Here is a 26,818-nt window from a genome sequence, read left to right as displayed (position 1 = left end):
ATATCAACTTTTGGCAAATAGCCACAGAACTGTATTTTCTACTGACGTTTATAGTGTCTAATTTAAAATTATATACAATTTTGTTTACTTTGTTGGTGCAGAATGTACATGCACAACTATATGACGTCACTATGCGTTTTGGACCACCTGTTTCAATTTGAATTTTTAATCGTCTTTAGGGGCCAAACGAAAGACAAACAAAACTTTTTTTTATCTTTGATACATGTTTTAAATTATGTTCTGTTGTGATTTATAACATTTTTTTCGAATTTAAAAATTTATGCTATTTATGCTAAGTTCCCTATTCAAAATTACCGCCCAAATATTAATACTTTTGACATTCGCCTCTAGACATGATAAATTACGTATCTAACTTCAGTTGGGTTGAATATTACAGCTGTCGAAAGTGTTTCATAGATTTTATGTAAATTCACTCCTAATAGCTGCAAAATATTTTAGTTTCGGTGTTTATTTTTATGCAGGTAAGTTACTCAGTGGTATATTTTTGGTTTAGCCTACTATTTTATTGAAACAATTTAATATTTCTTTGTAATATTTGACATAAACACCCTATAAATAATTCAAGGCTATGCCAGAGAAATGTGATTTTCTGATTTGTGTAGAGGTGGGGCACATTTAACATAAACACGTGGGGCACATTTAACATATGTCAAATCTGCCCCACCCCATTTATGAACGCATTCAATATCAATTTTAAGCGTTTTCGAGTTTATAATTTGCTGATCTTAATTTTTTTTATAGACTTTAAAATGGTACGAACTTACAAAAGAAAGACAAATAGATGTGATATTGACGAGGATGATATTAAAAAGGCTGTTAATGATGTTCGGACAGGAACATATTCGTGTAGGCAAGCAGCTAGTATTTATAATATAAAAATAACGACATTACTGTATCGTCTAAAGAAGCTTAAAAATAGAAGGGGCGAAGCAGGTGATTCAGGAGCTGAAGATGACGATGATAGTCAAAAGTTTTCTTCTAAGTACACCAGTCGACAGGTTTTTACCAACTCCGAAGAATTATTGTTAGTCGAGTATCTACAAAAATGTTGTAATTTAAATTACGGTTTAAATTATAGACAAGTGCGGTCCTTAGCTTACGAGTACGCCTTAAAAAACAACAAAAAAATGCCAAAGGAATGGGAAACTAACAAGTTAACAGGACGAGATTGGATTTTAAATTTCATGAAACGACATAAAAACGCACTGTCTTTGCGAAAACCTGAGAACACTAGTCTAGCAAGAATTAAAGGATTTAATAAACAAAGTGTCGTAGAATTTTATGACAACCTGGAAAAAGTTTTAACGGAACACAATTTCGATCCTTCAAGGATTCTTAATGTTGACGAGACAGGTATTATAACCAATTAACTGAATTAAATTGCATGTTTTTAATGTATTATATTTTTAGGTATCAGTACAGTTTTGGATCAACCAAAAGTGATAGCAACGTTGGGACAAAAGCAAGTTGGTCAGGTAGTGTCGGCGGAAAGGGGATCCCTTATAACATTTGTAGGGATCGTTACTGCTTCAGGCAATTCCGTGCCTCCCGTGTATATTTTTCCAAGGGTGCGTATGAAGGACAGTTTTATGAGGGGAACCCCAGTAAGTAGCCTGGGTTTATGCAATAAAAGCGGGTGGATAACGGCAGAACTGTTTTTAGATGTCTTGAAACATATAAAAAAATATCTGAATCCACAACCTGAACGTGGTAAGAATATATTGTTGCTGCTAGACAACCATCACACCCATGTCACTGTCAGCGCTGTCGAATTTTGTCGTAAAAACAGTCGTTATGTTATCCTTTCCGCCTCATACGTCCAACAAACTTCAACCCCTAGACGTTGGAGTGTTTGGCGCCTTTAAAACCTCGCTAAAGCGGGCATTAAACAATTGGATGATTAACAATGTTGGCCGAACGGTTTCATTATACGATATTGGGGAGATATCATCAGGTCCTTTCTTGGATGTTTTTACGCCAAAAAATATTTTTGCAAGCTTTCGAAAGCCGGGAATTTTTCCGTTTCATCCAAACGTATTTAAGGATTCAGATTTTCTGAGCGATGAACCTAAAGAGGATTATTTAAACAAGATTGCCCTATTGATGAAATTACCCCTCAAACTTCAACCATTAGTGAGGAAGTATTAGATATATCTAATACAAAAACTCCAAAACTAAAATCATTTGAACCACTTGCATCTACATCCAGCATTAGTTCACTTTTGGAAAAAAAGCAAACCATTTCTCCAGCAATCATACGACCAATTCCGACTATGAAAACTGTGCCAAAGTCGACTAAAGGAAGAGAAAAAAGTAAGTCCACGATCTACACAGATTCACCAGAATATAAAAAGATTCTGGAAAAAAATCAAAAGAAGAGAGAAAACGAGGCAAAGAAAAAGGGAGTCAAGCGAGATGTATTTAAGAATAAGAAAAGGGAATTACCTGAATCATCTGATGAGAGCGATGTTGATTCGTTGTTCTCATTGAGATCTGAAAGTTCTCTAGGATTGAATTCAATACCGGAATTAACAGATGATCAACAAATAGAAGTGGGCAATTTTGTATTAGTACAATTTCCGACAAAAACAACAATTGTTTATTATATAGGAGAGCTTTTAAAGAATTTAAGATAAAGTTCCTAAGAAGGAAGTTTAACCAAAACAGGTTTTATTATCCAAAGGTTGACGATATTCCTGAAGTCAACCGACAAGACATCATTGCGATTATGCCAGACCCAGTTTTAACAAACAAATACCTCGAATTTGACGTTACTTTAGATAGTTATAACATTAAATAAGTTTTTGATATTTATAGCTTAGAATAAACTTTGATTTCGATCTTATAACATTATGTCAATACTGCCCCACTGATATGTTAAATGTGCCCCATATATGGGGCACATTTGTCTCTTTGTAGTTAAGAAAATAATACTTGTTTATCCAAAAAGTTTATAAAATAAATAATTATATTTTATATTTTTTAATCGATTATACTAATGCCTTCAATCCCAGAAATTTTTATTAAAAAAACAATGACGGTATGTTTTTAAAAAATTAATAACAAAAACTATGTCAAATGTGCCCCGCACTCCCCTACTTTCGACCTTCATATTTAACTCAGAAAAACCTTATGACACAATAAAATAACACTGTAAATTTTATTAAGATCGGCTAAATAGATTTTGCAAAATAAAATTTGAAATCCAGCTTTCGTAAAAAATATTCATTTTTGCAAAATGTTACAGGACTGAAAATAAAGCAGATAGCAAGTTGAAATTTTTTTTGCGTATAGAAGTGTATTGTACCTTTCATTTGCAATTTTGCAACATTAAAATCGATTAACACCACGGCGTCAGGAATTTTTTTAAATAAATATTAATTATTGGTGCTACGCTCAGGACAGCGGATAGTTTGCTCTGATTGGGCATTCCAATTACCTTTGATAATGATTGATACATTTTAATTTTTATTACATTTCGATATAAATAAATAAATTTGTTTATTGCAAAATAAAAACACATACTCTATTTTTTGAAATAACAATTTTATTAGCAAAAACTTTCTTTGTTCATATATTTTAACTTAAATAATAAAAGTTTATTATTTTTAAACATATGCAATTGTTTAAACAATATTTCACAAACAATAATAAAATTAGTTTGATTTTTGTGGAATTAAAATATTAAAATACAACAAAATATAGAGTAAGAAAATAATATATTAGATAAAGATTGGAAGAAATTTTGGTGGAAATCAACTTGTGTGAATCGAACACCGCTGTCCTGCGCGTAGCACCAAAAATTATTGTTTATTTCAAAAATTTTCTGACGCCGTGGTAATTAATCGATTTTAATTTTGAAAATTGCATATGAAAGGTACAGTACACTTCTATAAGCAAAAAAATTTTAACTTGCTATCTGCTTTATTTTCAGTCCTGTAACATTTTGAAAAAATGAATTTTTTTTGCGAAAGCTGGATTGCAAAATATATTAAACCGATCTTAAAGAAATTTACAGTATTGTTTTACTGTATCATAAAGTTTTTCTGGGTGAAATATGAAGGTCCTAAGTGTAGCATAAATGGTTGAAAAACGTAAAATGCGAATACTTGTTTTTGTATGGTTTTTTCGCAATTAATGCTATTTTGCAACTAGGGTGACTATTTTTTAAATTCATAACCAATTTTACATTGTAGGAAATTTAAATACGCAACTTTTATATCAGCACAACTTTTCTCGGAAATGAATGCTTTTAAAGTTATAATCAAAAAACGAAGGAAAAAATCGAATTTTTCCTTCAATTTTTGACATTTTGATTATTTAAACAATGTTCCGGACCTTTTTGAGAGGGAGGATAACTCAAATATTCTTATTTGATTTATTTTCAAGCAATTTCTGCAAAAAAATTTGAGTCACCTCTCAACGTCCATCTCAAAACAGATCCGCCCTGGACTAGAGTGCAAAGACCTGAAATGTAAAACGTTTAACTACATATTGAGCTATAGCTATTGAACGTTGAAATATGAATGATTGTGATTAATCTTGAAAATACTGGAATGAAATTAATTATTAATGACTGAGAATTTATTTTTTAAATAGTAACAGAGAAAAAGCAGAGTGAGTAGGTAACTAAGTGTAAGATAATTAACAAAATTGGTAAGCTAGTGGAATATGTCATATCTGAAAAGATCAAGAATTCAAGGTTGTGAATTAAATGTAAATGTAGTGAGAGTAATAGAAACATATTGGGTGAAGAAACAAAGAATGAAATGAATGAGGTAGAGTATTGTCAGAAGCATAGGAGGAGAAAGATACTAAAAAAATTAATTATATTATTTGGATTTTTGAATCAAAGTTTATAGTGGTATATGGAATGTAACTGGGATAAACGTCAATGTGAAGGTGAACTGAAATGTGGAATTATGGAAATAATTGTCGATGAATGGGGATGAAGTCACGGTTAAGAGAAAGTTGACGATTTACACAGTTGGGACTTGTCCTTATGTCTCCGACAATCTCAAAATCTTCATATAGATCTATAGACGAAGGGTGTTTTTATCTAGGATGTTATGAATCAAAGTGACACTATCTGGGATGTTAAGGTGGTGTTTGTTGACTTTGAGATGGTGAGAGAAAGCAGATGTGTTGTCACGTTTAGTGTGTTCTGCTGCTCCAGTAGATAGTGCTCTGTAAGTTCTTCCTACATAAGAGGCATCACAATCAGAACAAGATAATCTATAAACACCACTACGATTAATAAAGTGGATTGGGTCTTTTGTGTCAAATAAAATACTTTACTGGATGTAAGTAACCACATTTTCTATTTTTTCAACTGTCAAAAGTTCACTCTTGCTTTCAATTTTAAGTTGTTTACTTATTTCGAGGTTCACACTGATGATGGTCAGTTTTTACCGAAAACGTTTTGTGCAATTGCCACTATCTTATGGATAAATTTTAAGGAATTTTTTAATAAATTCATATACCTTAATACAATAGAAGTGTTTACTTCACTCTACGTTGTCTTATCGAAGGTATACAGCCAACTACAGGGTTTACTCTTTTTAAAGTTTTTTATTTGCTCACGGCGCTTTCCTGTTAAGAGGATGGGTACGTATTTTCAGCTGCAATGCTATTCAAATGGAGATTCATTTTTTTCGAATCCTGAGAAAACTAATAAGTATTTTTGAAAAATCTAAACGCAGAATGAAAGATTACGTTATTAGCGAGGGCCGAAAGTCCCTGAGAACTTCTATAATGTTTATTTTATTAAGTTACAGGGGTGTAAAACTAAGAGAAAATTTAGTGTGATTTTTAATTTCAAATATCTGATTCAAAATAAACTTTTTATTTATTCTAAGGGACTTTCGGCCCTCGGTATAGACGAATAGAATATTGTCAGCATATTGTCAGTCAGACACTGACAATCAGTGACAATTTTAAATCTTGCATCGGGAATATTTTGAGTTGTTGATTAAATACTATTGATATATTCGCGGTGTGCAAGTACTTGAAAGGCATACGAGAAACGATCGTGCGCGAATAGCGGAGAAATATTGCACTTTCTAAATAATTCATATTCTCAATTGAAATTGTCAAATTGACGTACATTTCACACCTACTGTCGTTGAAGAATAAAAATTATATATTGCTCCACAATATTGATATGATATGCAATTATTATATAAAGGTAAATTTAATTAATTGTATTTTGCTTGCAGTACTGCATTTTAATAACTAATTTTATTTACTACATACAATAGGGATGTTCACAAAAAATTAAAAAGTCATTTCAAACATGTAAAACGATTAAGAAACACCCTAGGAATAATTGTCTAAAATTTCAAAAGAATTAAAAAAGCCTGTCTATAAAAAATCTTGATTAGAAATCTAGCATTATTTTAAATTTCAAGAACGCTTCTCTATTGGCTTGACGTCACGAGTCGTATACCCCAGCGCGCGCCATTCCTTCCAGTGTTATTGTTTACGTGTTTACTAATTCAGGTCATTATATTTTGTTCTCTTTTTGTTTTATCAGGATGTAAGTTTTGTTTAATAGTGAATTTGTTTAGTTAACGAAATTATTAATGATTTTAATATAATATAAAGTCATAGCAATATCCACATGCAGTTATTTTAATGTTTATTTTTACTGTATGTATTATTAAAATCAAGGTTATAGGAATATCCCAGTTTAAAGAATATAAATTTGAGGTCCCGAAACGTTTTCATTTACTCCTTAAGGGAGTAGGCGCAAAATCTAGGTCCAATGCTATTTAAATTCATTAATTTTTTTCGAATCCAGAGAAAAATAATTAATCTTGAGAAATGTAAATGTAGAGGGAAAGATTATATAATGTGGATTATATAATATAATAATATAATATCTTATATTATTTATATCTTATAGTATCCACATCTTTATATAATAGATATTATATAAAGATGTGGATACCCATACTGAAAGAGGAAGTCAATAGAAAGAAAATACCACAATTAGTAAGTCAATAGTCAAGTTAGTACATATTTTATATTTTAGTATTACTTATATATCCATGTATTATTGATATTATTTATAATTTAAACAAAATTATAGTAAAGTCAGAATTTGGTATTAATTTTGAGAGTAAATTAAATGTAAGACCAAATACTTGCGATGTCGGGATAGTATCACGAGGTTTTTCCTGGTTTTCCCTCGTGATTTACTATGAGATCTCTAACGCGAGAATTTTAATGTCACCGTTGCATGTGGTTGTCTTTTTAAAGACAGATCACATGCTATGATTTTTTTGTGACGGATATTCTTGAGTTGGGGTTGATTTCATGTAATCGAATGAACTAACTATCTTTCAGTAAAGTCGTCCCAGGAACGCAACTCATAAATATTGGCAATATCATTTTAAAGTCTTCTACTTTAAAATGTATCATATTATGTATCTGAATTGCCGATATAAATGATTCAAATTAAATACATTATTAGAAGAATTTTTTTACTAAGCAACAACATTTTTGTTTATGTTAATAGTATTTTGTATTTTGACAACGGCACCCGATTTGGGCGTCGAAACGTTAATAAAAATCATTTTTTAATAATATTGTGGCTTATTTCCCATTATAAATAGTTAAAGATTACATTATTACCAAAAGCCAAAAGTCTCTGGAAAACTTCTATAATGTTTATTTTATTAAGTTACAGGGATGAAAAAAATACAGAAAATTTAGTGTTATATTTATGGTAGGGGAGCAAAGTATGCTAAATGTGCAGTCACTCGAGCGCTGTGGGGACCTATTAAGTCCTTAGAGCCCTTGGGGACCTTAAAAAGTTAAGTAAAATTTTTCATTTTAGTGGGCACTTGCCATTTTTTAATTTAATTTTCCATTTCCAACAATCGTTTTTTCCAATTATAGCGCCATCCATAATTCTAAAAAGTGTTTCGAATAAAAGTTGCTTATTTTTACACAAAGAATTCAAATCTGCAATAAAAAATTGGGGCTCCTATTTAAGATTTTAAAGTAACCCCCACCTTACCTCCATGGGGGGTCGTGTTTGGTACCATTCGATAGAGTTTTCAAAAATATTGAATAAGTGTATTTTGCCGTTTTTCGATCTGATGTTTATTTTGCGAAATATCGCGGGATTTGTATTTAAAATTTAGGAGTCATGTTTGGTATCATTCGATAGATTTTTGAAAAATATTGAACACGTAGTTTTTAATTTTTTGATCTGGCGTTCATTTCGCGAAATATTCGCTTTTTTGTGAAACTTTTTAACTCACCCATTTTTTACGCCCGCTTAACTCGTCAGATTTTTTAAATATACACTCTTTTGCATGTACTTAACTTACCTTATCTTAATCTGACAATTTCGAGCATTTTTAAGGATAGATTTATTTTTCGGCCCCCCCTTAACGAACTCCCCTGTGTTAAGAGCCAATATATGGTAGAGGTACATCTACAGGGTACGAGGCTTCTCCCCATATGATAATCTGACGCCTCGAGTAACTCCAAAAATCCCCGTTTGGGCTCCACCATTAATTTCAAATATTTCATTCAAAATAAACTTTATATTTCATTCAAAATAAACTTTTTGTTTTTTTGAATGGACTTTCAACCCTCGGTAATAATGTGGTCTTTCATTTAGCGTTTAAATTTTTTAAAAATATTTATTAGTTTTCTCAGGATTCGAAAAAAATTAATTAAATAGTATTTGACCAAGATTTTGCGCCTACCCTCTTAATAAACTTATCCGCTTAGGTATAGGAATACGTTGTAATAAAATAGTTACCGCTTAATATATTTTTCAGTGAATCCAAACACTTTTTATGTACAATTCACTGCAAAGTTAATTGATGTCTAGATTATAGGGTCTGTCAAGTAATAAGTAATATTTTATTACTATGTTATGTTATGGGCACCGGTCTTTTTAGTGTCCCGACAAATTCAGAGATTACAAACTAGGTACTTTTTCATTTTTGTAAAAAGTTTTATTGCTATGCTAACCCATTTTTTTGAAATGATAACAGATAAATGGTAACAGATACTTAGAGAAGTTCAAAATACGAATTAAGAATTTTTATAATTTAGTTTATAACCAAGCTATCTTAAATCTAAAACGTATCATAGAATTGGGTAAAAATGAGTAATTTAAAAACTTTTTATTTAGAAAAAGATCCATAACTTACAATAAACTGATCTTCACAAGAGAAAAACTTGGTTTTTATTGTCACTTCCTTGATGTCCCTTCTAGCTGCAACAAACCATTTCTTTTTCTGTTTTACATTGGTTGGAACGGTAATAAAAATCTTGTCAGAATTGTTTTTCGATGTATTTACACACCCAGGAACAAAACAACATTTATTTGGCTTAATTTTTTACTGATTAAATACGTAAAGAACTGCACACATTCAAATATACTTCGTAAATAAGTATACAGAACTAGCCCTCGATCACAGCCGTTACGACTACTGACGTCACAGGCCGTAGCCTCGCTGCAGGGAGCCGTTTTTCTAGCCTCCAAGAAAATCAACAGTATGAACTCATTTGTCTTAAAAAATATACATTTTTAAACAGTTTTATGATTGCTATATTTTTATATATCTTATAATCTATTGAATTTAACTATATTTAAAAATTAGTGAACATCCCTATTGTTTACGTTTTAATAACATAACTTGAATCTTATTTTTTCTTCTTATTATTTTTTTGGACTATGGCCTTGACAATTATCCAGTAACCAGGACTAATATAATTGGCCAATATAATTAAAAGTGCGAATAAAGTTGCAGAGCGTAGAAACCAGGTGTCGCTTTGCCGAACTTACACGGCCCCAATAGTGTATTTGATAAATAATTGATTTAAGACCTGAACTTAATAAAAAGTTATTTATTGTGTATTATTTGTGGAAGATCCGAGCAGAGAATACATCAGGATAATATATTCTGTGATCCAAGTATTTTGTTGTTAAAGATGTTCAAAATTGTATTATTAAAAAATCACTTTAACCCTTTTCCTCTTTTCTCGATTGAGTATTAGTTTTTGTTGTACAAATAAATTATTAAAATCACTGAATACATAGTTAGTGAAAAAATTATCACATTTATTAATTGAATTAATAATTTGCAATTACACAAATAACAGTTATCCAAGAACATTCAAAAGCCATCTCTTTAAGTTAATGATGACATTTTCAACTAGAATAACATTCTATATATTAATGTTTACATATCCATACCAGTGTGAATTTTACTACACGTAATTTGCCGTGTAAAGATAGAAAAAGTAGGGATAGCCGTAAAATATTTGCGAATTATGTACCCATGGCCTTAAACATGACAGTAGCAAAAAAAACTTATACATGGGGAAAAATTCGTTGAATTTATGTGCGGTCAAGTTTGTACCAGTGGGTTATGATATCATTAAATACAGAGTGAGTTTTATGTATGGAAACACTCAATTATCTCGAAAACGGCTTGCACGATTTTTATAGATTTTGGTAGATAGGGGTTTTCTAATGCGGCCGATTTTATAGTGCTAATTACATTGTTGTCAGTTCTTCCGTTTTTCTGTAAATCTAATGAACTTTCTTATTTCAAATGTAATACCCTGTATATTTTTTGCGTTTTGAATTCCTTAAGAAATACTGATTATTTTTCATGTTATATTCCCTATACCTAAATGCCATAGTTTCGGAGTTATTGCTACATTTATTTTAAAAAAAAATTTAAACAAATTATAAAATTCAATTTTTTCGGCCTGGGTAAACATTATTTTAGGTTGTTTGGATCATTGGGAACAAAAAAGATCTTTTGTATCATCGTTTCCGAGTTATAAACAATTTAAAACTGAAAAAACCGAATAATGACGATTTTCAAGGTTCAAAAACATAAATAAAAAATACTATTTTTGAAACTGCGAAGTACCCAAATTCAAGTTCAAGCCTTATTTTATCAACTACCGATAAGTAATTTGAGCGTGTTTCATTGTAAAACATTGTTTTTTAATGTTTAATGCAGCCCGATCACCCGTGCTCTCATATGCACCTCATTAACAATTAAAAAACAATGTTTTAAAATAAAACGAGCCAAAAACTCTTATGGCAAGGTATTAGAAGAAGTGCCTCGGAGAGCATGTTAAGCCGTCGGTCCCCCTGGGCTAGTCTACATCGACACTAGTTACTTGAAACAGGGTTAAAGATGTAAATGGCTCCGGAACAATCCGAAAGGATCTCCCAGGCAAAAATGCCATAAGATATTATTATTATTATAGAAGAAGAGTTGAGCTTGAATTTAGGTACTTAGTAATTTAAAAAATTATATTTTTTACTTGTGTTTTTGAACCTTGAAAATCGTCATTATTCGATTTTTTCAGTTTTAAATTGTTTATTACTCGAGAACGATTAATTTTAGAGAAAAATTACAAAAAAACTTTTTTGTTCCCAATGATCCAAAGAACGTAAAATAATGTCTAACCGGGCCGAAAAAATTGATTTTTATAATTTGTTCAAATTTTTATTTAATAAATGTAGCAATAACTCCGAAATTATGGCATTTAGGTATAGGGAATATAACATGAAAAATAATCAGTATTTCTTAAAGACTTCAAAACGTAAAAAATATACAGGGTATTCCATTTGAAATAAGAAAGTTTATTAGATTTCCAGAAAAACGGAAGATCTGACAACAATGTAATTAGCACTATAATATTGGCCGCATTAGAAAACCCCTATCTACCAAAATCTATAAAAATTGTGCAAGCCGTTTTCGAGATAATTGAGTGTTTCCATACATAAAACTCACTCTGTATATTACGTGCACCTCTAATTGTTTGAATGGTCCTTTAGTTATTATCATCACCTGAACTTTTGTCATAGTGTGGTTTCTTCATTTATTCTAGAGTTGTTACATTTTGTTTATGATCTGCTGCATGCAAAGTTTTATAGTTTGATTTTTATTTTAGGTTTACGTCCGAACGAGATTAAAACGAAATCCAAAAGATCTTCGGTAACACATACACGAAAAAATTTGTACAAGTGTAAAACATGTTCGAAGGAATTTACTAAATTAAGTGGTTTGAAAAGACATTTGAAAGTGCATACCGGAGAAAAACCTGCCAAGTGCGAAATTTGTTTTAAGAAATTTAGTCGAAATGAGTATTTGAAAAATCATTTAAGGGTGCACACTGGAGAAAAGCCTTACAAGTGCAAAATTTGTTTTAAGCTATTTAGTGAAGCAGGATCTTTGAAAAATCATCTAAGGGTGCACACTGGAGAAAAGCCTTACAAGTGCGAAATCTGTTTTACGCAATTTAGTGAAACAGGATCTTTGCAAAAGCATTTAAGGATACACACTGGAGAAAAGCCTTACAAGTGCGAAATTTGTTTGAAGCAATTTATTCAATCATGTTATATGAAAAAGCATTTAAGGGTACACACTGGAGAAAAGCCTTACAAGTGCGAAATTTGTTTTAATCAATTTAGTGAAAAAGGAACTTTGAAAAACCATTTAAGGATACATACTGGAGAAAAGCCTTACCAGTGCGAAATTTGTTTTAAGAAATTTAGTGTAGCATGTGCTCTAAAAAATCATGTGAAGATACACACTGGAGAAAAGCCTTATAAGTGCGAAATTTGTTTCAAGAAATTTAGTCGAGATGGCTATTTGAAAAATCATTTAAGGGTGCACACTGGAGAAAAGCCTCACAAGTGCGAAATTTGTTTTAAGCAATTTAGTGAAGCAAGAACTTTGAAAAATCATTTAAAGAAACACACTGGCGAAAACTGAGAAATTTATTAGAGATGAAAGTTTGAAAAATCATTTGAGGATACACACTAGAGAAAAGCTGTATAAGTGCTAAATTTCTGCTTAGTGTTAAATTTGTTTTAAGCAGTTTAGTGTAACATGTCTTAAATTACATGACTTTAATGTGAAAACACATTTAAGATTGGATAGCACACTGAGGAAAATTCATACAAGTATGAAATTTGTTTTAGTCCATTTTGTGAAGTACGAATGAAAAAGAATTTGAGAATGTACACTAGAGATACACGCTGTATCAAAGGCTTCTTGGATATATCAAACGGGTTACTTCTGATTTTACGTCCATTCAACCATTAAAGATTGTGGTGTGGTCTCCCTATTATCAGATGTATATTGATAAAATTGAGAATGTGCAACATAAATTCCTTCGACATGTTGCGTTTAAACTTGGCAGATATATACATTATGACGATATTTTAAAGATGCTAAATATTTCTACATTAAAAAGCCGAATACAGCACGACTTGATTCTGTTATTTAAGCTAGTTAACTCACAAATCGACTGCCCTGATATGTTAGCTAAAATTAATTTCGCAGTTCCCAACCGCCAGACAAGACAATTGGTTTGATTTTCTGTGCCAATTCGTAGAGCAAATTACGCTCATTATTCATTATAATCCCGAAGCCAAAGAATTGCAAATCAATTTCAAGAACTCGATTTTTCCTATAGCTTGGATAGATTTAAGGCAGTGTTGTCAAATATCACTTGACGTCAATTATTATTAACAGATATATAGGTACCTAGTTTTTAGGTTTGCTTGATTGTTATATTATTTGTCTGTGTACTTTCAATTTTATTGTTTTGTAACTTTTACTTATAAATGTTTTATGTTGTTTTAAATCTTTAACGTGTTAATTGTATGTTTTAAAATGAATCCGTCATTGCGAAAACAATCTAAGTCCATATTTTGGGTAAAATGACGACGCTTTTCGACGCCATGAAATTTACATTTAAACATACAGTACGTAAATATTTCAGCTGGACATAGGGAACATACACTGTATATATTTAGATACATAAATACATACATTGTTTTATATTGAGACAACTGTGGCAACTAAGCTCTCTCGATAACAATAGGGAATAGGAAAACTGTTTAGTTTTTAAATTAATTTTTAAATAAAAAATATTTTAAAAATTAAAGTAAAATTATTAACTCATTAATCATAAACTTTGTTTTTGATTTATTTATCGACAGCCTTGCTTCAAAACTCACTCATTCTATTCGTTCTAACAGCTCTATTACACCGAAAACTCGAACTCGAACAGAAGCTTCAACTTCAACTAACACAGGTCAGCGCAGTTGCCACAATTCTCTCAATGTGTATTCCCCATGTCCAGCTGAACGATTTACGTACAGTTCTTACGATGTCAGTTGGACAATTATAAAAACAAAATTTGACACCAAGTGTCGGCTTCTTCTGTAAAACATAGGCGGCGCAATAGAAATTAATAAATTTTTATTTTTAAATTATTATTAAGGTGTAATATTTCTTAAACAGTAAATATTCAAATTTCTTTATGAAATTGCCATCAAATATGATTAAAAATCCATAATACAAATGCAATTTAATGAGCAAAACTAAAGAAATGAGCCTACAATTTGAATACAAAAATAAAATACTTACATGAAAACGACCAATTCGCCTTCCATATTGTAATACACTTAGAATTCTAATGTTCAACAATATGCTCATGCATAGATAGTGGTTACATACTGTAGTTTCTATGACTCATAATCAGTGGTACTTATTTTTATATTGACCATTAGCTCCGATGATGACAATTTTGTCGAAAGCGCTTAACAAAGGAAATAAAACACTACTTTTTAATACATAATATATATCATACGAGTGATGTCATCCCTATTCGTGTGATGACGTAATCGATGATTTTTAAAATGAGAGTAGGGATCGTATGATAGCTCATTTTAAAGGTTACTGAATTTTGTATTCAGTAATGTAAATACTAATACAATTGTTTATATAGAGTGTCCAAATTTTTTTTCAATTAAATTAATTGACTCTACTTGACAAAAAAATTGACTAAAAGAAAAATGTATGTAATTTATTTAATTCAAAATACAATTTTACTGTTGTCACAATAGACAAAAATGTTTATATAATAAATAAACATTGTTTTTCGCTAAAATTCAATGTTTAAACCAGCTCCCGCCAACCACCTACCGCTTGGAAGTCTGAACATTTAATTTAAGCGAAAAGCAATGCTTATTTGTCAAATAATTTTTTTTTCTATTTTCTGACAGCATTAGAATGTATTTTGAATTAAATAAATTAAATACATCCTTCTTTTTTTGTCAATTTATTTAATTTAAAAAATATTTTTTGGATACTCTTTACAAATACCTATGTTAATATTTATATTACTAAATACAGAATTAAATAACCTCTCAAATGAGACATCACGCGACCCTAGTCTCATTAAAAATCATCGACTACGTCATCACACCCATATGGATGACGCCCCTCGTATGATATATATATATATATATATATATATATATATATATATATATATATATATATATATATATATATATATATATATATATATATATATATATATATATATCAAGCAGTGATTCTTGAGGATGCAGTCTATTTTGGCCCACAAGACAAAGAAAACTCTTTGACTTACTGTCAAGCTTTCGAATTTATTTTAATTCTTTTTCAAGACATCTGTTGACAAAAATATACAATTATAAAAATTATGTAGGTACTTACAATTTTCTTAATTACTTACTAGTCATGAGATTACATTGAAAAAATTTGAAACTTTACTAAAAGGACAATTATGCACATAGGTATGAAAAATTATTTTTAAAAACTTCAGTTATGTTGTCATGTTTGAAATATGTCATGAAATATGTAAAGTGTATACACTTTATATAGGAGGAAAGTAAAACTAGTAACAACATATTTTTTATTTTTTTATTAGATTTTATTAGATTGATCTATGAAAAAAAAATTAATAACATCAAACCCAATTAGTCCAGTCATTTTTTAAAGCATGTTGGATTTTAATGTTGGATTATATGATAGAAAATCAGATTATGATGTACTAATTTTTTTGTTGATATGCTAATATGTAACAATAAATGTTACTTAATTTGTCTATATCTGATTTTCTATTTATACATTTTTTATTTTTCTGTATATGTGTCATTTCTATAAATAACCTTTTCTGTTCATTTTTTACCCTCTGTAGGATTGACGCTTGTGAAAAATTAAATGTATGATTTAAATTAATCGAGTGGTCGGCTAACGCACAAGCTTGTGATTTATTTGTGTTAATATCACTTCTGTGAGATATTATTCTACTGTGCAATGTACGAGAAGTTTCTCCTATATAAACTTTATCACAGTCTGAGCAAGGAATTTGATAAACAACTTTTGAACTTTCTTTGGTCGTTAGAGGATCCTTAGTTTTAGTGTATAAATTTGCTATAGTTTTAACATTTCTAGTAGCAATTTGTATGTTTTCTAATCCTTTAAATAATTTTAGAAGTTTTGGTGTTAAGAATGGAATATAAGGTAAAGATCCAAATGTTTGTGATGTTGCTGGTACTAAGGTGTCAACTGGAGGGTTATTGTTTTGGCTATTATTTATTTCTTGGCTTGCCGTGATGGAAGGTGGAGAGGTTGCAGTACTAAAAATTAATTTATTAAGTAGGCCTACCGGATAAGAGTTTTCCATTAATATGGTTTTTAGTCTCTTCAAACTCTGTTCTCTATATGTTGGATGAGATATTTTTATTACTCTACTTTTTAGTCCCAAAATTAAGTTTATTTTCATTCTTGTAGGATGTTCTGAATAATAATTTATGAATCTATTGCTAGAAATCGGTTTTCGATACCATTCTGTTTTGAGACTATTATCTTCAGTGCGATGGACTATCATATCCAGAAAAGGGAGACTGTTATTTTGTTCTCTTTCAGCAGTGAACTGTAATTGGTTACATTGGTTGTTAAAAAGATTTAAAACCTCATTCATTTTGTCATTAGGTACTGCTAGGATTAAATCATCTACAAAACGTTTAACAAACGGAATATGAAAAGGTATTATTTTTAAACAATCTTCAATAAGATCGTCAAGAGCGTAGTTGCAGATGATTGGCGATAATGAGCTTCCCATAGGAGTGCCTGATGTTTGTTTGTAATAACTATTATTAAATTTGCAGATGTTGGTATCAAAGATGAAATGTAATATTTCTTTTAGTGTATTTAAATTTAATGTACAATGTGATTGGATCTCATTCCAGTGTTTTTCTATGCTGTTTAGAATTAAATATGATGGGATATTGGTAAATAGAGATACCAGCAACATCACAAACATTTGGATCTTTACCTTATATTCCATTCTTAACACCAAAACTTCTAAAATTATTTAAAGGATTAGAAAACATACAAATTGCTACTAGAAATGTTAAAACTATAGCAAATTTATACACTAAAACTAAGGATCCTCTAACGACCAAAGAAAGTTCAAAAGTTGTTTATCAAATTCCTTGCTCAGACTGTGATAAAGTTTATATAGGAGAAACTTCTCGTACATTGCACAGTAGAATAATATCTCACAGAAGTGATATTAACACAAATAAATCACAAGCTTGTGCGTTAGCCGACCACTCGATTAATTTAAATCATACATTTAATTTTTCACAAGCGTCAATCCTACAGAGGGTAAAAAATGAACAGAAAAGGTTATTTATAGAAATGACACATATACAGAAAAATAAAAAATGTATAAATAGAAAATCAGATATAGACAAATTAAGTAACATTTATTGTTACATATTAGCATATCAACAAAAAAATTAGTACATCATAATCTGATTTTCTATCATATAATCCAACATTAAAATCCAACATGCTTTAAAAAATGACTGGACTAATTGGGTTTGATGTTATTAATTTTTTTTTCATAGATCAATCTAATAAAATCTAATAAAAAAATAAAAAATATGTTGTTACTAGTTTTACTTTCCTCCTATATAAAGTGTATACACTTTACATATTTCATGACATATTTCAAACATGACAACATAACTGAAGTTTTTAAAAATAATTTTTCATACCTATGTGCATAATTGTCCTTTTAGTAAAGTTTCAAATTTTTTCAATGTAATCTCATGACTAGTAAGTAATTAAGAAAATTGTAAGTACCTACATAATTTTTATAATTGTATATTTTTGTCAACAGATGTCTTGAAAAAGAATTAAAATAAATTCGAAAGCTTGACAGTAAGTCAAAGAGTTTTCTTTGTCTTGTGGGCCAAAATAGACTGCATCCTCAAGAATCACTGCTTGATATTTGAATATACAGTCAAGAATACCATAATCTTATATATATATATATATATATATATATATATATATATATTTATTTTTAGCATCTCATGACGTCCCCCCATGTTAAACTGTAGTCTCTCGTGGCGTCCAGGTCTTCGTGGACTCCGATATACGGTTGCCACGAGGATTTTCTCTAAAATTTATCGCAGGTGAAAGGTACCACTTCCTACACTGCCTGAACAAAATATTGGCCGGATGTCCTCAGACACGTTATCTGTATAATAATATACACATTATTTGGGGCAGTTGCCGTCAGGCGCGCCACGTTCGCTTGCTGTATATATAAAATCACTTTAACGGTTTTGATGACGTCCAAATATATATTTATTCATTTTAAGGTTGTCGCGGAATCCGTATATTTCAGTTTATGTCCTCATGGCTTCTACTACGCTGTTGCCACCTCAAATGTTGGTATTTAGACTTCGGATATTTTTATAAATGATTATTGTAGTATTTTAAAACAATTATTGTGACAGATTAATGATATTCTCTTTGTATAATTAACAGTGTATTTCTTACTGCAAAAATAAAAACAAATGAGAAGTATGTTCATTAAAATTGATGAATTTATCATAACCAGTTGCCGAAACTGGTGGTCTAATTGCTCAATTGTAACATATTATAGAAGTGTTAGAATTTAATTCTTAATTCTTTATTAGAAGATCCAGATTTAGGAATTAGAACCACAAATACATTTAAAGAATATAAATAATTTGAATCTATATTATCTAAAGAAGGCAAAAGAGACATCGAAAACAGAACACAGCAGGGCAAAATAGCGGTAAACATTCTAAGCTCTCTACTATGGTCTAAAGAGATAAGACAAAAAACAACAATCTATCGTACCTTGGTAGAGCCTATTTTGACTTATGGAGCAGAAGTTTGGCAGATCGCAAAAAAAGATAAAAAGAGAATAGAAGTAGGTAGTAGAAATATATTATCTAAGGAGAGCGTGTGGTATATAAAAGATCGCATCAGGAAGGAGGACAAAAACTGTAGATTTCAGTGTAGATAGAATTAAAACGAGACAACTAGGGTGGTATGGTCACGTCAAACGAATGAATGAAGATAAATGGCCAAAGAAAGCTTTAAATTGCATACCACAACAAAGAAGAAGAAGGGAAAGGCCTTTAGTTACCTGGGAAGAACATGTAGAATACATCATGAGAGATAAAGCCATCAAACAAGACGAATGGATGGACAGAAAAAGATAGCGGTCGAAATGCGAGAAGTAGCAGAGGCTGTAGGAACCTCGCTTATAGATATATAGATAGAATTTTTTATTACAATATTTTTAATAATATAATTTTTCTATTCTCATATTATAATATATCAATTATAATGTCACCACCTGTATCATAGATAGAATCAGATAGATCATTAGGTAGAACTAAAAAAAGCAGGACGAACTTCTCCAGGAAGTACATAAAATAATCTCTATTCGTAACGGAACATCACAAGAAATATGGGAGACTTTTAAACATTGTGTAACAACACCAACTGATCATCCAAAGATAAATACTCCTGTGAAACGGAAACACTGGATAACAGATGAAACCTTTCAGATCATTGAGAATAGAAGAAATCTTTGTCAAAGTGGTATGCATAGTGAAAGGGAAGACCCTAGTTTAAGAAACCTCAATTAAAAAGTAAAGCGAAGATGCAAGGCAGAAAAAAACTGTACTATCAAAGTATATGCAAAGAAATTGAGAGACATGATCAGAATAATCAGCCGAGAGATCTATTTAGAAAAATACGCTACTTAACAAAATAATTCAAAGCCAGAACTTGGGCCATAGAAGACAACACTCGAACACTGAGAACAATCAGAGAAAATATAGCAGAGACATGGAGATCGAATTGCAGGGACCTATATAAACATGATTAACCCCAAGAACCTATTAACCAAATCTTTGGTGAGGAAGAAGAAGAACCTGATATACCTACTTGAAAATAAAGTAAGACTAGCGATCATTAAGCTCAAATATAATAAAGCACCAGGTCCAGATATGATAACAGCAGAAATACTCAAAGCCACAGAAGAAACTGGCGTAAAATTACTTCATCTACTCTGTAACCAAATATGGCAATTATGGCATTCTAAACAATGGCCTGAAGACTGGACAAAATCTACAATAACAACAATTCATAAAAAAGGCAGCTTCCATAAATGCGACAATTATAGAACTATTTCTCTTATATCACATGCCAGTAAAATAATACTACATATAATCAATGAGAGACTAAAAACATTCCTTCAAAGAGAAATTCCACAAGAACAAACTGGATTTACCAAAGGTAGAGATACTCGAGAACACCTGTTGAATATAAGACAGATAATCGAAAAATCTAGGGAATTCAATATTCCACTGTACATATGCTTTATAGACTATCGTTAGGCGTTCTACAGGGTCAAGTGGAGACACTTATTATACTAAAAGAAGTAGGCGTACCCCAACACCTTATTTCGCTTATAACTGAACTATTCGAACACACTATTGGATCAGTTAAAGTGCTTGACACACTTTCAAACGAATTTCATCCAGAACAGGGTATCAGACAGGGATGTATACTATCTCCACGATTATTCAATATATATGAAGAGCATATTATGAGAGGAGCACTTGTAGGATGGGAAAAAAGCATCTCAATAAATAATCATAAAATAGACAACCTACGTTTCGCAGATGACACATCCCTTCTTGCAAATAGTCAATCAGAGCTGATTGATCTTATACGACTGGTTGAAAACAAAAGTCAAATATTTGGTCTGCAATTAAACATATCAAAGACATGCGAGTAAGGGCCAAAATAAAGGTGAAATTAGCCAAAGACAAAAACCGAAAAGTAAACACAAGAAGAAGATACAACGTGGGAGCTCTTAAACAAGAAAACACAAGAATCGAATTCACAAAAAGACTGAAATTAAACCGAACAGCAGTTTCCCAACATGAGGAAACAGTGGAAAAAATATGGAAGAACTTCAAGGACATTATGCAAAAACTGCAAACGAAATTATAGGGATGAAAAAAAAAGTGAATAAAAATGGATAACCGGAGACACATTGTTCTCCAGGGAAATAAGGCAAAAATATACGTTCGGAACACTTGACCGGCCAGGTTGCAAATGGATTTTTTGGATAGGTACTATAGACCTATTACATTATAAATACAAAAATGTCCGTTACAGTTCGGACGATAATTTTAGTTATTAACAAATAAGGGTCAAAAATGTCAGTTTTTGAATTTTGGTACGATTATTTGTTGCTTCGGAAGTTGCAAAATAAAACTTAAATTTCGAAAATAAAAAATTTGCTATAACTTTTGCAAAAATAAACTTAAGACTGATATTACATGAAATATTGGGTCAAATAGTCTATGTCCAGTCCAGATAATACACAAAAAAATTCAAGTCGATTCGTCAATTAGTTTACATTTTATTCAATTTGTTTATAAAAAAAAGCTTTTCTTTACAATGATGAAGCATGCTTTCTTCATCAAATAATAATGATATAGCCATTTTGTGGAAACAGCATGAAAAAAGAATACTTATGTTTTCAAAGTTTTTAAAAAAATAATATAAAGTCATTTTTATCATTCCGAAAATATTTTAGTAGTCATTTTTGGCTTATAAACAATTTGAATAACTTTGTTAGTATTGGCTGCAAACTAAATTAATCGACTTAGGGATGGGAAAAACCTACCGGTTATAACCTAAAACCGGTTTTTTTAATTCGAAACAATCGGTTTTACCGGTTTTTTTTCCCGGTTATAACCGGTTTTTTCTTTTTAAAGTAATAACCGGCGAAAAACCGAATAAGTTACCTGTGGAAAAAAAATTTATTTAGAGAAAAATTAAGAAATTTCTATCTATCTTCGATCTCAATCATGTGTATTATAAATAATATGCGAAGTAATAAGTAATTAACCCAAACAACCGTAATTCAACTTTTATTTACTAATAGAGAACTGGACGAAATTGTAACATCAGCTTTTATGAAACAATTTTGGGAATAGGTATATAGTTTCAGATGTTAATATATTTACATAAAAAAGTAAGTGATCTGCTTGAAATCGATATTCCAACCATCATCTAAAAAATTGTTTATATTTGAGTACTTGAGACTTGAGACTCTTGTATGAAATGTGAATATGTACCGAAATACGATTAGGAATCTCCAATATGTAATTTTTAAATATTAGGAAATAAAAGGTAGGTACAGTGGCGTAGCTAGGGTGGGGCGGGGGGGGCGGTCCGCCCCGGGTGTCACCCCTTCAGGGGTGACACCCGAGAGACCCGATCACAAAAGAATAATGATTTAAATCATTAATGATTTAAATAATTAATTTGTGACTTTACTCACGTATCAATCTAAAGTTCGATATTATTTTGTGAACACACGAAACCACAGTATAAATAGGGACACTAGAACTGCTCTGAGAAAAATTGGAAGTAAAATCGTAAAAAGAAGTAAAGAAGTAAGAAGTAAAAAAGGCGCATGGCGAACGCGCAAGGTTCCCAGTCGCTAGACCGCTAGAGTACCACTCTCGCATTGCTACGTACCGGTTAACTTTCGGTAGTACTTCTTGAGATCAAAGTGCCTACATGTAGAAGAAATTTTACTGTTCCTCTGTTACTGTTCCTCTACTGTTATTCTGTGACGAAACCGAGAGAAGTCGAGGTCTAAGAAGCATTTCTTGGATTTTTTTCAGTTAAAAGGAAAAAAGCAGTTAATCTAAGTAACGAAATTCTCAAGAAGCTTGAAATTGATGGTGTAGAAATATTATGAAATACCGTTCACTGGGATACGATAATGCAGCTGTTATGAGCGGCGTACATGGAGGAATACAAGCTATTATTAAAGCAAAAATCAAAAAGGCCATTTTCCTCGGATCTATTGATCATTTAATTCATTTATGTGGTCAGCACTCTTTTGCACAAAACACATCTTGTGTAACATTTTCCAGAACTGAAGAAGCAATTTTTAAGTTTTTTATGTGTTTCCATTAGCTGCTAGGAAGTGCTTATTAAACACAGCAAAACATCTGTTAAGCGACTTTCCACAACGCGTTGGAGTTCTCAGTCACTGCGCACTATGCTGGCTGCAGTTAAAGTATTGGCAGAACATTTTATAGTGTTGTTCCTTCAATTTACAAATTCTCTCATCAACAAGAAAATTTATACACCAGAGGTGCTGCACATAGCCTTATGCCCGCTTTGTATAATTAAAGGCATTGATCAATCAGCGACCAAAATAGGGGCACTTCGTCTTAATATTGAAAAAAAAACGTAATCATATTATAAAATAAAGTAATACATAGATTTTGCAACGACAAAATATGAGGACGACGACATTTCTACCTAAAAACTCTACACTTCGAGCCGAACTTCAAAAAGATAATATTATGTTGAAATGTTTTGACATTCAATGTTGAACTCGAAACCAGATCAGTACATTCATATGGCTTCATTGTTCGAGGCTGTGCAGACACACACTTTGCTTTTCCACGAACAGTAAACAGTTGAAATCAGCTGTTTCAACATTTTGTGACTTTTACCATGAAGAGGTATCAGAAGAAGACCTCCTTCTAGAAATACCAAGGCTTAGAAGACTTTTACAAGCGGCCAATATTACAGCATCTAAAAGGTTAGCTGTAGACTTTTTAAAATTCATTGTGGAATGCGATTTTATGGAATCTCTCCCAAATTTGGTCGCCTTAAAATTGTTTATGACCATTTTTGCATCGGTTGCTTCATGTGAGAGAAGTTTTGGGAAGCTAAAATCAATCAAGAATTACTTGCGAGAAACAATGACGTCAACAAGGCTAAATAACCTCGGTTTATTAACTATCGAACGGAGCAATTAATGTTAGGAGAATGGAGCGGTCAATGTTAGGAATAACAATGCGAGACAAAATCAAAAACGAAGAAATTAGCAGAAGAACAAAGGTGACTAACGTCATCGAAAGGATAGCCAGGTTGAAGTGGAGATGGGCAGGACACATAGCCAGAACGACAGATGGGCGATGGACGAAGAGGTTACTGGAATGGAGGTCAAGAGAAGACAAGAGAAGCGTCGGTCGACCGCCTATAAGATGGACTGACGACTTAAGAAAGCTAAAAAAAACTGGATCAGAGCGGCGCAGGATAGATGGAGATGGAAACGAGGGGAGGAGGCCTATGTTCAGCAGTGGACTTTTGAGGCTGGATGATGATGATTAACTATCGAACATGAAGCAACACAAAACATAAATATAGAAAATGTGATTTCAGAACTTTTCGCTAGTAAAGCTAAAAAAATATTTTAATTCATTCACATAGTGTAAAACAAAAAAGAAAATAAACTATTATATAGAACTGCCGGGAACTAGGTAGTGGTAGCTCGAGATAGGAGACATGCAGAAACTTAAAAGAGGCCTATGTTCAGCAGTGGACGATAGCGGTTAGACGACGACGATGATATACTATTTACTGCAGTTTCGTTAACTATAATTCTTAATTTTTTCATTATTCAAAACATACGGTTATCGGATTTTCGTTGATTTTAACAATCTTTATTTTTAGGATTTGGGGTGACACCATCGATTACCGCCCCGGGTGTCACCCACGCTAGCTACGCCACTGGGTAGGTATTATACAAACGTATTAAAAAATATTACCTACTGAAATTTTTTGATGGCAATAGAGAAGTAAATAATGAATTGGTTTATCGAATTAATTTTTAAGTAAAATATAAGTCATTTGAATATTTTTCTAAACTTGATAGTTGATAGATCCAAGGGACATTCCGGTAGATCGGTCGGATCATCATTTTTGAGAATATCCCAATTATTCACAACGCAATATACGCCGAAGCCGTCTACAACGAGCGACGAATCAGAGATTGGGGTACTTTGGCCCATTTTTAGGGTAATTTGAAAGCGCCTGGGAAAATTTTTATAGGTTGAATTGGTTGGGGAATTTTTCTGGAGGAAAATTGAGCAAACTAAAGTGCAATATAAATGTAACATTATAACCTATTGAGTATTTGCTTTTGATTAAAAAAACGAAAACCGGTTTTTGGAACAACCGGTTATTTGACCGATTATAACCGCCAGGTTAAACCGTAAGTAAAAAAAACGGTATAACCGAAACCCGGTTTTTTGTTCAACAACCGCCATGCACCATCCCTAGACTTTAAGATTTAAAAACCTGGTACTTTTACATTATTATTGTATTATCGGTTTATAACCTTCTCCGTCTTCCGATACCCGTTCTCCATTCCTCTCTGTCCGCACATTGATCTACTTGCAGACCTCGTTCATCCATGGCTTTGTTTATTCCTGCCTGCCAAATTTTTCGCGGTCTACCTCTTCTTCTTCTACCTTGCGGTTTCTAGTTTTGCACTTGTTTTGTGATTCTGTCTTCATGCATTCTTTGTACGTGACCAAACCATTGTAGTTGTATTTCGTTGATTTCGTCATTTATTGTATGTGTATCTGTGACCTTCATTATTTCTCGTATCCGTTCATTGGTGACATGTTCTCTTCTTGATATTCCTGCAGCTCTGCTCGAGAAATCCATTTCAGTGACATCTAACATTTGTTTTGATTTTTCCTTCATATGCCATACTTCGCAGCTGTATGTTATAATGCTTTTCACGACGGCGTTATAGATTTTTTTCTTGTTTTGGTTGTTTATCTGCTTGTCCCAGATTACTGAGTTTAGGAGCCTAATTGCTTTCCTGCCCTGAGTATTTCGTTCTTTAATGGCTCCGTCCAGTATTCCATCATTCGTGATTTTCATACCCAGGTATTTATATTCGTTACATTTACTGATTGTTTCTCCTCCTTCTATAGTCGAGAAAATGAAGCATTTTGGCTCGCAATTTTTTCGTCCAGCATGGATTTACTTGAAATTTTCACAGAAGGTAGGGAATAGTCCAAGGATCATTTTCTATACCATGCGGCTGTACGCTAAATGCTTGGGGTGGTTGCCACCCCATCTCGGGGACGGGAATGTTTTATTATATTTTAACCATGTAAATCGATGTAAAAATGAATTCTAAAAAAAATGTTTTTTACATTTTCTTCGTAAAACTAGTATTTTCCGAGTTAATCGCGCTTGAAAGTAACAGTCTTTCGACGAAAAAATCGACTTTTTTAGATGGTTTTTTGAGAATACCTCGAAAAATATGCATTTAATCAAAAAAACTGTAGATATCAAAAATGCATCTTTTAGCAACACAAATTAAATTAAACTTAAATAATATTTTTAAGTAGGTATACTGTTAGACCTATCAAAAAATAGTAATATGAACCTGCTAGAATGACAATTAAGCGACTTGTGATCAAAAAAAGGTTTGTACCTGCTATTCTCTATGAAAAAATCATCAGTGAAAACAACCCCCTAACTACCCTACTGATTAAAAATTGGTCTTCACCTTTCTGTAATTCCCTTTATATTCGTATTATCAATACACCCAAGAAGTTTGACCCATTTAAAAGGCCTAATTTTAGAAAAATTTGACTTGAAGAAAAATTAATTTTTTGCAATTTCCTATTTGTCACCATTTATTTCAAAATATCTCCGAAAATACTGGAGATACGAAAAAAATTTTGGACTACTAAATT

The 26,818-nt window shown here is 31.5% G+C and overlaps 1 protein-coding gene across 2 annotated transcripts in view; it reads left to right on the top strand.

The window, feature by feature from the left end:
* Positions 1 to 14,308, top strand: part of LOC126881477 (zinc finger protein 502-like) — a 50,714-nt gene extending 36,406 nt beyond the window's left edge. The window contains exons 2-3 of one of the 2 annotated variants that reach the window (XM_050645762.1): positions 763 to 1,374; positions 1,432 to 2,997. In XM_050645762.1, coding sequence (XP_050501719.1) covers positions 763 to 1,374; positions 1,432 to 1,886 — 1,067 coding nt within the window. In that variant the 3' untranslated portion in view covers positions 1,887 to 2,997. Of the gene's footprint in view, positions 1 to 762; positions 1,375 to 1,431; positions 2,998 to 11,973 lie in introns of those variants that run through there. The other variant, XM_050645763.1, reaches the window with a different exon arrangement.
* The last annotated feature ends 12,510 nt before the right edge of the window (positions 14,309 to 26,818 follow it).

This window comes from Diabrotica virgifera, chromosome 3 (genome assembly GCF_917563875.1).
Source record: "Diabrotica virgifera virgifera chromosome 3, PGI_DIABVI_V3a".
NCBI classification, from domain to species: domain Eukaryota; kingdom Metazoa; phylum Arthropoda; class Insecta; order Coleoptera; family Chrysomelidae; genus Diabrotica; species Diabrotica virgifera.
This window is presented reverse-complemented; position numbering and strand designations above follow the sequence as displayed.